Consider the following 15504-nt stretch of genomic DNA (forward strand, 5'->3'; position numbering starts at 1 on the left):
TGTACCTTTGACTAATATCCTCTTGTCCTCTTAAGGTACAAATCCAACTAATAGAAATCTTTATTTGAGTCTGTGACAAATGCATAAATGAATATTTGCAGTCTCATAAATTATATACAGAAGTGGACAAAGGGTGGGCAGCTCTTGCATAATGCAGGAACTTGAGCATTGGGAAACTGTAACCCCTGAACATAGTGTACCCAGGGTGAGCGAGGTGCTAAGCATATAGACTTTACACAAATACACCATTAATGGGACGTTACCATGAAAGTATGAACGGGTATAAAAAGAGGGAAAGTCGATGAGTACTTCACAGTCATTGGCAGAAACCAACACAGACAAGTCAGCAAGGTATGTAAACATAAAATAACGCCTTTCTTTTTTTCTAATGTTTGAGTTATATCTTATTTTGTGTATTTAACCTAATTTCTTTAAGAAAAAAACATGTTTAATAACAATATAAAATCGATATTAGCATTACATTTTGTTTTGAAATGTCAATAACACTGTGCATTGGTGTGCATGCATGCTAAAACACCTGTTCTTGCTCAGAATTTGTATCATTTAGACTACATATTTAAAATTTGTCCCTATAATCATGAGATAATTATCTCTAAAAAAAAAAAACACTGTTCAATGGTAGACATGCATGTAATCCGGAGTACTGGAAGTATTGTACAGACTGTATTATCAAATCTGTGCTTTATCCTCTCATAGGCTGCAGTAGTGAACAGAACAATGAAGTTGTTGGTCTTGGCTTTGACCGTCGCCCTGCTGTTTACAGCTGGTGAGTCCGTCACTGATTCTCCACTGAATAAACAAAACCTCTGCTGCTGTGCAACAGGGACGACTGCTGTCTCTGTTAGTCTTTTCTGTACAGGAACACAGTCTCAGCAGACTTGTCAGAAACACAAAGGCATTTCTTTTTATTTTGCAACAGATTGTAGGCATACATAACTAAGAAATTAAGGTAATTATGCAAAAAGCCATTGACTTACCTCCTACGAGGCTTCATGCACATCTTTAACTGTTTACTAAACCAAACCCAACTAATCATTTGCAAATATGTATCGTTCCTGGATAGATTCTCACAGAAAACACACCAGCCATACAATAACAGAATTCAAGAAAAACAATGACTGAAATATTTTTTTGCTGTTTCTTCTTCTAAGGTGAAGCCCTGAACTGCCACCGTTGTGTGTCCAAACAGGCTGGAGGAAGTTGTGAGCTCACTGTAGAGACCTGTAAACCAGAGAAGGATGGCTGTGCTGCTGCCAAATTCCTCAGAGCACCACGTGAGTTTCTCAACATATTCTAATCATTAGCAAATAAACAATGGTAGTAAAAGAACAATTAAAAAAAAAAGTATTAACTTTGCTGTGAACCGAAGCCAAGTTCACCGAAGAACATTTGCATGCACACCGTGGCACCAGAATTAGAGGGCTTCAGTGGTGATGTAAGAGAGAGAGAAAACCCCTTAAGACTTCTTGTGGTTAAACAGGATTAGGCAAGATAACACACAGTGGAAAATCAACTGCATGTCAAATCCTTGAAACTGTTTGCCAAGTCATGTAAATATGTCAGAACACATTGTCTCTGCCACAGTGTGGTAGTAAAGGGCGTGTTTGTTGATAAAAGCCAACCTTTTCTATTTCTTTACTTTCATAGATGGCCAGTACCAGAAATGCATGGCTCTGTCGGACTGTGAAATGCTCAAGATGAACGCCTTCATCAATATGAAGTGCTGTAGCGATGACATGTGCAACACTTTTGACAATTAAATGTTAAAAGTTTAAGAAAATTACAACGTAATTTGAACATCAAAGCACTTAAACCAAATGACTCCTGCAGGCTGCTATCACGTGTGAATACATGTATGAATTTAAAGCAGCTTTTCTAAAAAACAAAATTTGCTCTGTCAATCACTTCCCATGAAAAAATAAAATGGTTTGACAAAGATCAAATGCTTGCTCTCATTCTTATGTCTGGAAATCTCTAGTTTTCTTGACAGCCAGAATGTCAAAAACCGACCAAGGTCCAGGGTCCAAATCCATAGTCTGGTTAATCATCCTACAAAATATTAGGAATCATTGGATTCATGTTTAGACAAGAGTTAACCTTATCCATGCTTTATTTTCAGCAGGTTGGGTCATTGTTATGCTCTTTTCTCAAGCGTCCTCAAAAAGGTGCAACTTTCAGCTCATTCAATACACTGCTGCTACTGTTAGACACCTATCAGGGACAAGAAAAGAAAAAAAACCCAGGTATAATTTACTTTAATTTTCAGGACAGAGTGGGTGTGGCTTGATCCGATTTGACTGACAGTGAGCAAACTAGCTACCACCAGATTCAGATTTTAATATAGCACAATCCTAATTGGTGAAATTCAGAAAATAAAAATATATATATATTTTTTAAATCAAATTAAAAATAACCAAACCTGTTAAGCAGAATATTCTGTTTACCATCCATATATAAATCAATTTGAAGACTCTTTAAAAAGGTGCTAAATAAACAAAGTTGCCCTGCCTCCCAGCTGACAAAGCCAAAGTAATTCACACTCAAAGCAGGGCGCTTTACATAACCACTTTTTGCTTTAATGATTACAATCAAAAACATTTGTACAACATTTTCAACATTAGAAAATGGATGCAGATTTTTTGGCTGACAGTAACCGCTATGAAAACAAACTGAGGAACAGAGAAGTGGGTACTGCGTGGAGATGAAGTAGAAAAAGAGCTGTATATTTGGAGGGACCAAACAGCTGGTGATGTATCAGAAGAAACGTCCATGTTAACTTATCCATTTTCAGAGCGTATGCATGACAGACATGACATTTCTCTTATCTCGTTATTTAAACAGAGAAGGGCTCGTAGCCTATATGGGAGCTGCATAATGAGAAGCTAAGATGCGTGGAGCCACTACTATCTCTGGCCTTAGTTACGGTTGTCGTCATTGTCGAGCACAGGAAAACATTTTTTCTGATACACCCAAATGATGTTCTGTGTTTTGCATTAGTGCCGAGCACAGACATAAAGGAAGGGTGGATCATGGTTAATATAAGACAAGGGAACCACCACTTACCCTTTTTTTTTTTATCAGACACACAAAGAAAAATGAGGATGACAAAGGGGAATAGGAAATACTGATAAATAACAGTGGAATCAGAGCCATAAATAGACAGTATTGGATATTTAGGACCCTGGAGGGGTGGAGTCAGCTGAGGTGGAGGAGAACTGGCAGCTAGCCTTCAAGTAACGGGATATCCCAGTGCAGTGTCCTGTGTGTTGATTGGGCGGCTCTACATCATGGAGCAGGACGTTTTTCCTGGCTGCACGCCGCCGTCCATCTTCTCTGCCTCCAGGATCATCCTCCGGAAAACCTCCACGGCCGTCTGAGAGAGAGAGAGAGAGAGGGAACGAGACACATACACACACACACACACACACACACACACACACACACACACACACACACATATAGGATGCTGTCACATGTCTCAGTCACATCACTTTGAATTTCCCAGCAGCACACACAACATCCAGTGGAGCCTCACTGGCTTCAGGCACAACAGAGGTTGCGTTGTTTTTGTTTGCTAACTTGATTTGAAGCAGATAAACAAACTACCTGAATATGAGACTGAGCTATGTTGGGATACACACCCACCAGAAAATGGAAAGAGAGTTTCAAGAATTGATTACTGTTGCTCGTGTTCTTTACTTTTAGCTCATGTTGGCCAAGCTTAACCCTCTTCCTGTATAGAAATGAAAGAATGGCGTATAGAACATGGTGTATCTTGGAGGCTGTGGTAAACTTTTGAACAACTGTTAAACATGCATTTTGTTTTTTGGCCACATGGGGGCGGCAGAGTTGATATACCAATCGTGTTAGCAGACAGTGGCTTATTTACACATCCAAAAGCATTCATTTGGAGTCATGCTTGACGAATGTTAAGTCCAATATCACTCTCTTTTAGTTGTGGTTAGCTGTTCACCAACTCCTGAGGTAAATATATGGTTCTTTTCACTGGTTTACCAACTAATCACTAACTGGGTCAGAGGACAGTTTCATGCTGTGCAGCTAGGTAGTGTACAGTGGGATTGCATTGCCTTTTTTGCTGAAAACAACGCTGATGAGAGCGTGGAGAACTGAGGGGAACTGCAGAGTCGGGTAATAGTCCTCTGTGGGTTCATCACTGTGACGCAACCCTTTTACAATACACACGGTAATTTGATCCACTGTAGAAATATTGATTAGAGCAGCTTTAAATTCAAATACCCTCATATTTCAGTCCTGTTGCTTTACCTCTGGTTACTGGCAGCAATGTAGTTTTAATAATTAAGTTTCTCTTGAAATGACACATGTAACCATCAAGGGCGCGGCCAGATATTGGCCAGAAAAAGATCAACTTTTATATATATGTGAGTATGCTGTTAGAATCCATAAATGGAGTCTGATATAGTGAAAATCCTAAGGAGGCACTCCAGTGATTTATTACAGCACTTCCATAAACCTGGTAGATCCTACACTTCCCATAATGTGAACTTGATATCATCTTTCTTACGCCCCGCCCCCCCCTACTAGTTTCTCTAGTACAAATCTGTAGTATCATCAGGGTTATTTTTGTATTTCTTTTGGAAATGTCCCTTCAGAGCCACAGAAGATGTTATTCAACTGCCCACAGGCTCTTCCCCATGATGAATAAACCCATTTTGATCTGTAAAAGCAGTGGAGTTCCCCTTCATTGATTCTAAATTTAAATGGTACTGAGCCCTTGTCAGAATGATTACACCAAACTTTGGTGATAATTATATTTTGGGGGGGATTTTTTCTTTATTAGACAGAACAGCAGAGAGAGAAGGGGAGAGAGAGAGGGGATGACATCCAGTAAAGGGCCCCAGGCTGGACTCAAACCTGTGGCAGTGCAGGTCGGACTCAAACCTGTGGCACTGCAGGAAGGACTCTGACACGCTCTACCAAGTGAGCTACCGGGGCGCCTGACCTTTGTGACAATTTAATCATCAAATTCACAACAACAGCTATTTATTACAGCCGGGTAATAGCAGGCTAAAAATGTAGTTTTAATAGTTTCATTTGTTAACAGATAGACAAATATGACAAACAACATAGACAAAGTACTTGCTGCTGAACAAAATCTCTGCAGCCTCGGCTCTTTACCTGGTTCTCTTTAGCTGAGGACTCCATGAAGGCAGCGTTCCAGGATTCGGCTAATGCTTTTCCTTCTTCACAACTGATTACTCTAAAGAAAAAACACGCACACAGGGACAGCAGGGCAGTCAGTCAGTTAGATTAGTTAGAGTTCAATTAATAAGAAACCTGCTCTTATAAACTCTTCCATTTGTAAGGTATTTTTGCATGGACACACAAACAAGCACAGGCAAGTATAACTAGACTGGCTTGGTAAAAATGGCTCCCCCCTTCTTTTGGGTCATCTGTGAACCACATATTAACATGTGCTCTGTATTTCTGTTTGTGTGTCACATGTTGGGCATGTTTAATTTGCAATCATACCGCAGAGAGCCCACAAAATTCTGAAAAAAATTATACAGAAATAATGACTAAAACTGGCAAATGCTATTCCACATGCATATGTATATGTATGTGACCTAATATACAATTTAGGTGTGTGCTAGGACATACCGCTCCATATGTAGGTCGTTCTTGTTTCCGACCAGCATAATTGGTACTCTGCACGAGAGGGAAAAGTCAAAAGCACACTGTCATTTGTGCATGATATATTACATACGTCTTGGAATGCCTTGGATAGCAAAAGAAGTACTTACTGAACTTTTCCCACCATGTCCAATAGTTTTTCATGGATAACTTGTACAACTTCAAAGCTGGAAGAAACGAGGGCAAAGTTCCTACTTCAGCATTCAGGAACTGTACGCGGCTTGACGCATTATACAGAACTTGACTTAATTTGTTTGCCTTTAAAATGGGGGTATTACCTTTTATTAGATGTGACTGAATAGACCAGAATGTAACCGTTGATATCTATGGAGTAGGTCTGTGGGAAGATAGAGTACTCATCCTGTAGGAACAGAAATTGTGAGGAAATTAGTATGCCATGTTACAGGTTTAGATTAGAAAGAATGAAAAGTAAATGAATGAAGCAGAGTTAACACTGGACCAAACAATGAAAGAACATCATCATAACATCACATATTCACATGAAACTCAATAACCCGAGTCATACCTGTCCTGCTGTGTCTACCAGCTGAAGATGGTACTCTTGTCCATTTATTGTGATCATTTTAGTAAATGCTACAGTTAAAAGAGAAGACAAATTAGTAATCAACCAATAGAAGTTGCAAATTAAACATTTTAATCAGGGCTGCAATATGGATATGGTATTCAAATCACAGAAGCTGCAATTCCTTGATAATGGTAAAATGTGTGACCAAACTGCATTATATTTAAGTACTATAGTGCTGCAGAGATGCCCTGGGCTAAAAATCTTGTTATCCAGATGTAAGAAAACATGTTTGTTTCGTACAGACCACAACATCACATCATCATGATTTTAATAGGTTTTGTTTTTTACTGTGAAAGTGAAAATTGTGATGTAAAAATGATCATTCCCACTAGCTGTTAATGATATTGCAATCCTTATATCTGTCACTATAAATTCAATATGATTTTTTTTTTTTACCGTATCAAGCAGCTCTAGTTTTAATTGATGGATAGCAAGAAAGTTCCTCTTAAAATAACACAGGCAAATACAGACAATACAACACCACAGTATATCTCTACTATACAGTACTATACAGCCGACCGTACTGTATCTTCATTAGAGTGCAGATCTCGAGACATACAAGACACAACCCAGTTATGGATCCATTTTGGTACACTGAGTTCATTCAGCACAGGAATGTCAATATCTGCCTGGAGATGGGTCATATTTTCTACAGCGAGACAAGGGATCGCACAGCCTGCAGCATCTCGCTGATAACGCTGACACTTCACTTTATGTTAACCACCAAGAGACTATTTATAGATACAGACCACACACTCGAGAAACGCAGGGTGATATGTGAGCGAACATGTTGGGAAAAAGAGAAAAGGCCTACAGGGAAAGTTTAGACTCAAATCTCTGGAGTGTCTGGGAATATGTGTGTTTAGGAGGTTGATGAATTACTGTAAGTTCTCGCCTTCAGCAAAATGTCCTGTTTAAGTACCTTTCAAGTAAGGATCCCTATTAAGCCAGAGATGTTGAAATTCTGACCAAACACAACACCAGCTGATTTCTCAAAAGTTCCTCAAAAGAAAGTTTTCTTCTTTCTGGTTGAAAGTTTGGCAACTGGTGAAATCAGCTGGTGTAGTGTTTGAACACATTGGTTTAGAAGGAACATTGCACCCTGCTGGGTGGCTTCAGTGTTATCGTTCTTCTTCTCCCCCGTGAAATCATGTTATAGAGTTATCAGGATGCACAATTCAGATGTCTACATCGATGATAAAGCGTTTGAAAGACCAAAAAAAGAAAAGAAAAAGAGGTATAATGAAACATTTAGACAAAGATTATTTTCGATCCATCCATTAAGATCAATGTGAAAGATAAGCTAATATAACATATCGAATTGAAGTTGTGGTATTGTGTTAGGCCTACAAGGATTATCATTTTGACAATCAACTGAAAACAGCAAATGTTTTGATTATTAAAGCAATTTTCTAGTTCCAGCTTCTCAAATGAGAGGATTTGCTGTTTTTCTCTGTTTTATACTATTGTAAATTCAATATTTTTTATTTTCTGACGTTTTATAGACCAAACAATTAGATTAATTGACAATGAAAACAATCATTAATTGCAGTCATATAGTATAAGTTGCCTGAAAATGATGTACAACCACCTGTTATCATATTCAGGTCACGTGACAACAAATTCACCATCTTTATGGCACATGAGCGGTTCCATCCACTGAGTGGGGAGCACAGGGTGTAGCTGAAAGCTTTGGAAACACCGAATAAGGGGCCCTTGAGGTCTAAGAATAGAGGGTGTCGTATGTTGTTGAAATTGTAAAACCCTCTGGATTTCGGGTTCTATAAATAAAACTGACTAGACCTGACTTTGTGTAATTAAGAGCCTGATAACCCAACATGTGTTTACACATGAATAACTGATCGCCCACACAGGAGAAAACACTGAGCAGAGCAGGTAAAGTGTCAAAGGATAATACAGCCTATACATCACATACATGCACAACAAAGAGATGTAATGCACACTCAGGGTTTCCCACAGTGTTTCACAGCAGAGGTGGGCCACCTTGCCCGAAGACCACCTCTGCAAAGGTCATACAATAAAGAGCAGAGGTGCAATTGAATACACCAAAAGGCTATTATACGTATTGTGGCTATGAGAGATGCACTGGGACCTGAGTGGCTTTCCACCTCCACTACAACAGTTTCCTGTAGGAAACCCCTGCGGAGTGTAACAGACTTACTGTTTTCTATTGTTGGATCATAGGAGTCAACAAACTGGCCTTCCACAAACTGAATTGTCAAGGAAGACTTTCCTGCAACATACAAAGGAATATTGTTAACAGTGAGCCTTTACATGCTAGGAAATCACTGGAAATGTGGGAACAAATGGTCAAAAGCTCAAAAACAATGGCAAAATATGGGTTTGCAGTCCTTTGTAACTAGTGTTCATCGATCATGTATGTGGCTCAGGAGTATACTGATGAAGATGATAAAAATCGAAAAGGCTTAGAGGCTTATAACCAGATCCAAATGATAAATAAATAATATAGAATTCTTACAATCACTGTTAGAAAAATAAAATGACTTACTAAAGCCCACAGATAATACTGAGAGGTTTACTATATCAGCTCACTATATAGTCAACCATGAACCAAATACAAGTCTCTGTGGGAATATTACAGGGGTTTTCGTTGGCGCTAGTATGCTGGCTCGGGCCTCCAGTCGCGCTTATCTGTGTGTGCCATCTTGCCATCCTGAACATCCTTTCACCGCATACAAATTGCGCTTCTTTGGTTTCATATCGGATCAAATAAACTGCACAGTAATGCGTCAAATCCAGCGCTCCTTCAGGGCCTCCCCACGGAGAGCATGGCACTGTCTTAAAACCAGGGGGGTCTAGGGTCACTGATAGGATACAGTACATCAATTAGACCAGTTAGCGTGAATATATATATATATATATATATATATATATATATATACCTAGAACACATCATGGGAGGCCTCATGTGCTACAAACCCCCACCCCACCCCTACGAGGCCACGTCTCACCTGGTGGCGCTCTGAGACGGAGCGTTGTCAGATTCCACTCCCTATAATTTAAGTCTATTATAGGAGGCGTAAACCGCTCTTATAATGGATTTAAATTGACCCGAAAGGCCGCGGAAATTTAGCCCGTGCGTCGCATCCGAGGCCCTAAAGGTGTCATCCCCACCCACCACCTCAATCTCCTGCGTCCGTCCGCTCGGAACTCACCTACGGATCTGTACCCGAGGATGGCGATTTTTCGTGATTTCGGCTGCGGCATATCTCGTTCTGGTTATCGCATCTAGTCCTCGGGGTCTACCGCAACCTCCAACCGGAATGGCATCCAAAATTCAAGAGGCGCAGAGATTCGACATACAGCCTCCAAGATGCACAGATGCAGGGAATCCCTCTTCTTTGCTTCTGTTTGCTGGGGATTTCTCGGTCCACGGATTGGAAATAAAATGTTATTTCAGGTCACATAAGAAAAGCATGGAGTATCTACTGATCTACAATAACTGCGTCACTCCCCTTTGCGATGTAATGAATTAGTAATTACTGCTCCGTCCTAATTGGCTACGCGCGGGGCGGAGGAGGGCGTTCATGCCTGTTGTAAAACGCTGATTGGATGAGACGGGTGTTCGTCAAGCGACTGTGCCCGCTTTCTGGAATATGATTGGCTGCTTCGGGCATTATGACGTGCTTGGTGGTCGGGTGCAATGCCATTCATATCAGTAGGGTCAGGGAGCAGGGAGGCTGTGTCCTGGATGCTCCGACAATGATATGGTTTTCTTTTTACACAGATACATTGTAGTAAACCTGCAATGGCCGCTAGAAATACACAATATGGTAAAGAAAAATATTATTCTACATACTGTTCTTATAGTGCTTATATAGGAGTATAGGAGTAAAATAACCCTGAAAGAGCCTATAATAAGATCACTATACATTCATTATTTGCCAACGACACGTAATTATGGGCCATAGAAATATTACATAACCATTAGAAGGACAAATTATGAATATGGAACTTACTGTGTAGTACAAATACTCTTAATAACCATCAAATTACAAGCAGTGGTGGAAGAAATAGCATACTCAGAAGTATGGAAATACTCTTGTACAAGTAAAAGTCCTGAATTACCATCAATATGTAATGTAGTATTTTAGTGTTTTGCAGAATGGCCCATTTCAGAATAACGTATATTATATTACTAGATTATAATTACTGATGTACTATTCATCAGTTTTATATTACAGCTGATAAAGCTGGGCTAATTTCAATTTATAATAAATAAAGTAAAGTAAACATTAATTTCCTCTGAATTGTAGTGGAGTAAAACTATAAAGTAGCAGAAAATGGAAATACTCAAGTAAAGTACGAGTACCTCAATATTGTATATATGTACAGTAATTGTGTATATGTACTTAGTTACTTTCCCAGACTGATTACAGGAGAGTGCATACGTGATTTAATAGCATATCAAGTCTATACTAACAGTGGTGTAGAGTGTTTACTCAAATACTGTATTTAAGTACAATTTTAAGGTACTTGTATTGTCATTTTCTGGTACTTGTATTTCACAACATTTCAGAGGGAAACATCCTACTTCACCCTACTTCACTGCGTTTATTAGAGTTACTTGTAAATTAAGATACAACACATAATAATAAACAGAATAACCTACCAACTATATTTAAAATCGCATTATTTGTTTTTTACTTGACTATTTCCATTTTATGCAACTTTATACTTCTACTCCACAACATTTCAGATCCTAATATTGTACTACTACATTTGTCTGACAGCTTTAGTACTTCCTGTCCAGTATCTCTAAAGTTGGTGATTAAGATATTTGTCTCATTAACTGAAGGATTAAGTGTTCCTTTATGGGTGGAGAAAATTCAGCAATTCTTCCACTTCTCAAGCTAGATAAACTATTTAAAAGCTCTCCTGGATTAGCTGGAAAATACATTGTCACGAAGCTGAAAACAGGGTTGTTCTCACAGGACAACGCTACAAACATATGATCTTATGTATTGCTGTAGATTAAACTATGCTGAACGTATACAAAGTAACTAAAATTAGTGCAACCATACACATCTACAGCAGTAAAATTCAACATACACATTAATAAAGTTGTGATGGTAACCAAAAACATCATATGACCGAAAAACACAGATACAAGGACCATTTTTGTGTACTTTTACTTTTCATAAAAAATTTGGCTGATGATACGTACATACTTGAGGTTTGAATAGAGGATTTATAGTGGAATAAAGGATCTGAATTTGTGATATTGTCTTTATTTAATTCTTTATTTAAACAGTCTTATTGAGATCGGGATTTCTTTTTAAAGAGAGACCTGTGTCCAAAGGTAAACATATACAGTTTAAGCCTACAGAGGCACATACATTATAATTTTCATGCTTTCAAAAGCATTTACAAATGTGATTGCAGTAGTACAACCTTTTTAAAATGTATCTCATTTCATTTGCATGCATCATAGTATTTGAACCCACTTTTTTTTTCAAGTTCAGTGTGAACAAGTTATACAGCTAATGTTAAAATGCCCTGTGAATTGAAACTAGGGTAATAAAAAACTGTATTTACAATGTAAATATAGTATTTGGAGTAAATATCTTATATATATCAATAATAAAATTATAATAAAGTAATTTAAAACGTAACAAAATCCCAGCACTGTGACAAAGGCACCTGAACAGCATTTAAACCACGAAGTATGAAGAGGTATAAATCATAACTGTATAAAATGAAACATTCTGGAAATTTCACTTACTTTTTATAGGCTACTCAAAAATGTCTTCAGGAGTAGGGTTGTAATGGGGCAAATTAGACTTATGACCTTAATACTTCCAAATAATGGCTACAGCAAGAGAAATGACTAAAACTGTGCTATGACTACCCCAGACACTGAAGTATTAACACAAAAATGTTAGAGCTTAAGGTACAATAAGGGCTCTATGATCAGAGACAGAGTACACAAATAAACTGATATTACAGGAATTTTACCAGATTTGAATAAACAGGTTGGTCCACAGTAGAGAAAATCTACTGTAAAAAACCTTTCTCATAGATGTCCAGTAGATGTCCCCATAACACCACTTATATCTCACACAGGAGCCACTTACAGTACCAGTACCAGCACTGTAAGTGCTCAAATAACTATTATTTATTCCCATGGAAACATCATCTTCTAATTACTGTTTATTTCCATCTCGTGTTTTTTGGTTCACTGAAACACTGTACGTCAACAACCTCACACATAAATCTGAATGCACACATCCCTCATTATCTGAGCTGATAGCGAATTCCATTATAGACGTTAAAATACCCACGTCTTAATATAACCGTGGCCTTAAACCAAACCACAGGCATGCAACAATACCATAGGAACTCAGGCCACAATTAGTGGGTAAAGCCCATAGGCAGACACTGGAATTCAAGGCAGGCGTGGCGAAGGTGGTGAGATGATGAGGGTCCTCTTTGCTTTTAAACTCTAATGTTTCTTATGTGAGTGTCAATCACTGAGTTTGCTTGTCAGAGGTCTTTAAAGTGCTGAAATTTTAGTGATTTTTCATGCAGCTTAAATGCCAGTTTAGAGAGTTTTGGAGCAAAACTCTTGAAACAATTATACACTCACTCAAAAATAGCCCATAGACCCAAGGGTGTGCACTTTTTCTCGCCCTGTGACCAATGAAATCCCCTGTTTCCCCATCACGTCCTGGGCCATTACCACTTAATCACAGAACTGCCCAACTCCCCGTCAGTAAGACCCAACTGTTTTGCCGCCACACACACTTCTCAGCACTAGAGACAAGAAATCACTGGTGTCAGCAATAGGCGATTTGTTCTGCATGACATTGGGTGTCAAAAAAAAAAAAAAACCTCAACTGAAATGGCTGAAGGGTGCCTGCAATCACTGGATACACACGCACACACCAATACACACTCATACACATGAACGCTGTCAGTTTCTCTGCCTCATTCAATCTCTCTTGCACGCACACACACACCCACACACACTCAGGAAATTATGATGACCAAGAATAGGTCACACTGGTAATACAGCCATGTTCTAGCCAGGGATTACAGTGTGCTGACATAGGCCAACAATAAATACCCCCATGCAAGAACAACAGGTGTCTGACAAGATTGTTTCACTTTAATAAAAGGCTTACACAAGCCTCAGAGAAATAATACATTAAGCTCTTTTAGACATGTTGGCCTTTTATTGCTTCATCCCTTGTGATTGGAAAATGTCTTTTTTTCACCCCAACAATTAATCTCACAGAATCTCGCGTGCAATGAGAGAGAGATGTGATTAAGGTGGTGGTGTTGTGTGGGATTGTTAATGTCCTTAGATCGATATTCTTGTCACGAACCACGTTGCAGGTTAAAAAATTCACTTTAGATTTCCAGGCTCCAATTTCTTTAGCTGTGCGAGCTAGTGGACATGCAGCTGGAGCTTGTGTTTCTGAACCCTGGGTGTGTGGCACCGACGCTAGCCTCTTTCAACTCACTGTGAAAGCACCCCTGGCTCTGTTAGTATGCCAGCCTGAGCGCCAGCGGAGCGAGTCAGCCACATCCTCCAGCTGGGTCTGTGCCACCAACGGGCACCTGGACCCACTCGCAAACCTCATGAAACGGAATGCATATTTAACTCAGAGCAATGCATTTGTGTGGCATCTTTCACCAGTGAGTTTGTATGTCTTGCATGATGCCCCGGAGAACACCGGTTGCACCTTTATTTCTTTAGACTTTTATCTACCTATTGGATCCAACGCAGCCTTTTTTAACTGGCGGATACACACTTCAGGCTGTGCCTCAGCTGTTGGATTGTGTCCAGAGTCACAGAGGCCTGAAAGACAGCCATCGTTATCCAACTCTCACAAGGTGTCATTGTAGGGATCCAATGATTACCATATCAGCACCACATGAAACATTTATGGCTTGCTGGCAGTGATGGCCTGGCAAGAATCCTAATTTCCAGAACAGAGATTGTCAGATGCTATTGTTTCAAGGTCTGGTGACATGAACAGAAACTGTACAGTCACTTGTGGTGAAAAAAAGAAAAACAACAACAACTTTCTCCACCAAACAAACCACCAAAGTCTAGTTTAAGTAGGCAACCCACTTGCTGCACTCCATTGTACATTATTGAACAGCCAGTGCTCCTCCACTGCTTTTGCTCTGCTGCCCTGCTGCTGCCCTGCTCATTTGCTAATCCTGTGATGCAAACTCTTGCTGCTACCATGACCACTTATATGTTATGTAGTATTTATTAAGCAACTCAACTGTATAATCTGATCATAGAGCTTTGGGATTAGCCTGATAATCAGACTGATCTGAAAAGATCTGAGATGTGAGCAGAAATTCAGTGATCTGGAATCAGGTGCCAAGTCAGTCCCAGACTCCATTTGCTGTCACATATGCAGCCATACGGCGTAATTCGAGCCACAAACTGAGTGTCCTTTCTGTGTTGTCTGGACTTTGGGAATCCCTGCTTCGCTTCACCAACAAAACAACAAAAATGTTTTCTGCTTGTGCTAACATGCATATTGTGAGTCAGTGTCTTAGGTCTGTTCTGTCTGTGTGTGCGTGCTTGGCAGTATAAGTTAGCTTTTAGGCTAGCTATGGCAATCTGCTTGTAGGCGATGTCTTGGCTGTGAAAGTCCGCTCTTTTAGTTGCTATGAGTAGCATTGACATTGCTGTCAGTTAGTTTCTTGAATTGGCTTATTTCTCCTCTGTATGTTGTTTGGTATGTGCATCATGGTGCTTCCCTGCTGCTGATTAGTGTGGTGAAATGTGAACACTAATGTCATGTTTTAGTATTATGAGTGTTGGACTGAACAGTATATTTCTCCCTAGGTTGTTGCCACTCTTTCCAAATGAGGTCTCTAGTAGCGATTTCAATCCATATGCTATGTCTGGAATTAGTTAGCTAGATACTGGGATAATAAACTATAAATAATTAAAATAACATTGTTTTTAAAGTGAAATTCTTCAAACTTCAAACTCAGCCAACTGCATGACAACTGAGCAAACTCCATACTTTATATGTGGTTGAAAGCTCCCCAAAAAGCTAAGTGGAGCTTAAGTTACTACTACTGTTTCCAAAGTCCAGTATCTTCAAGTCAGAACAAAACTTGAAGATTTAATTTGCTGTCTTATTACATTTGGTTGTTTATGGTGTTTTAGATGTCTCAAAGTCAGCCTCACATATACAGTATTT

At 39.3% G+C, this 15504-nt stretch overlaps 2 protein-coding genes across 2 annotated transcripts; one reads left to right on the forward strand and one right to left on the reverse strand.

Moving 5' to 3' along the window:
* The first annotated feature begins 251 nt into the window (after positions 1-251).
* ly97.3 (lymphocyte antigen 97, tandem duplicate 3) lies at positions 252-1964 on the forward strand. The gene is made up of 4 exons (XM_051404470.1): positions 252-351; positions 718-787; positions 1173-1295; positions 1669-1964. Exons 2-4 carry the CDS (start codon positions 739-741, stop codon positions 1779-1781), a joined length of 285 nt encoding a protein of 94 aa, XP_051260430.1. The 5' UTR covers positions 252-351; positions 718-738; the 3' UTR covers positions 1782-1964.
* A 611-nt stretch (positions 1965-2575) lies between these two features.
* Positions 2576-9791, reverse strand: rheb (Ras homolog, mTORC1 binding). Its single transcript, XM_051404444.1, has 8 exons — positions 9478-9791; positions 8463-8534; positions 6221-6288; positions 5973-6055; positions 5805-5861; positions 5662-5709; positions 5179-5260; positions 2576-3394 (listed from the first exon to the last, which is right to left on the reverse strand). Exons 1-8 carry the CDS (start codon positions 9527-9529, stop codon positions 3302-3304), a joined length of 555 nt encoding a protein of 184 aa, XP_051260404.1. The 5' UTR covers positions 9530-9791; the 3' UTR covers positions 2576-3301.
* Between the last annotated feature and the right edge of the window lie 5713 nt (positions 9792-15504).

Source organism: Dicentrarchus labrax, unplaced genomic scaffold (genome assembly GCF_905237075.1).
Source record: "Dicentrarchus labrax unplaced genomic scaffold, dlabrax2021, whole genome shotgun sequence".
Taxonomy (NCBI): domain Eukaryota; kingdom Metazoa; phylum Chordata; class Actinopteri; family Moronidae; genus Dicentrarchus; species Dicentrarchus labrax.

What these genes read in the sequence shown, in the direction of transcription:
- ly97.3 (XM_051404470.1), top strand. Translation starts at nt 739, where the DNA reads ATGAAGTTGTTGGTCTTGGCTTTGACCGTCGCCCTGCTGTTTACAGCT. An exon ending in CGCCCTGCTGTTTACAGCTG is followed by an intron (nt 788 to 1,172) that starts GTGAGTCCGTCA and finishes TCTTCTTCTAAG; the next exon opens with GTGAAGCCCTGAACTGCCAC. An exon ending in CAAATTCCTCAGAGCACCAC is followed by an intron (nt 1,296 to 1,668) that starts GTGAGTTTCTCA and finishes TTACTTTCATAG; the next exon opens with ATGGCCAGTACCAGAAATGC.
- rheb (XM_051404444.1), bottom strand. Translation starts at nt 9,529, where the DNA reads ATGCCGCAGCCGAAATCACGAAAAATCGCCATCCTCGGGTACAGATCC. An exon ending in TGGTAGACACAGCAGGACAG is followed by an intron (nt 6,056 to 6,220) that starts GTATGACTCGGG and finishes CTGTTCCTACAG; the next exon opens with GATGAGTACTCTATCTTCCC. An exon ending in AACGACCTACATATGGAGCG is followed by an intron (nt 5,261 to 5,661) that starts GTATGTCCTAGC and finishes TTTTTTCTTTAG; the next exon opens with AGTAATCAGTTGTGAAGAAG.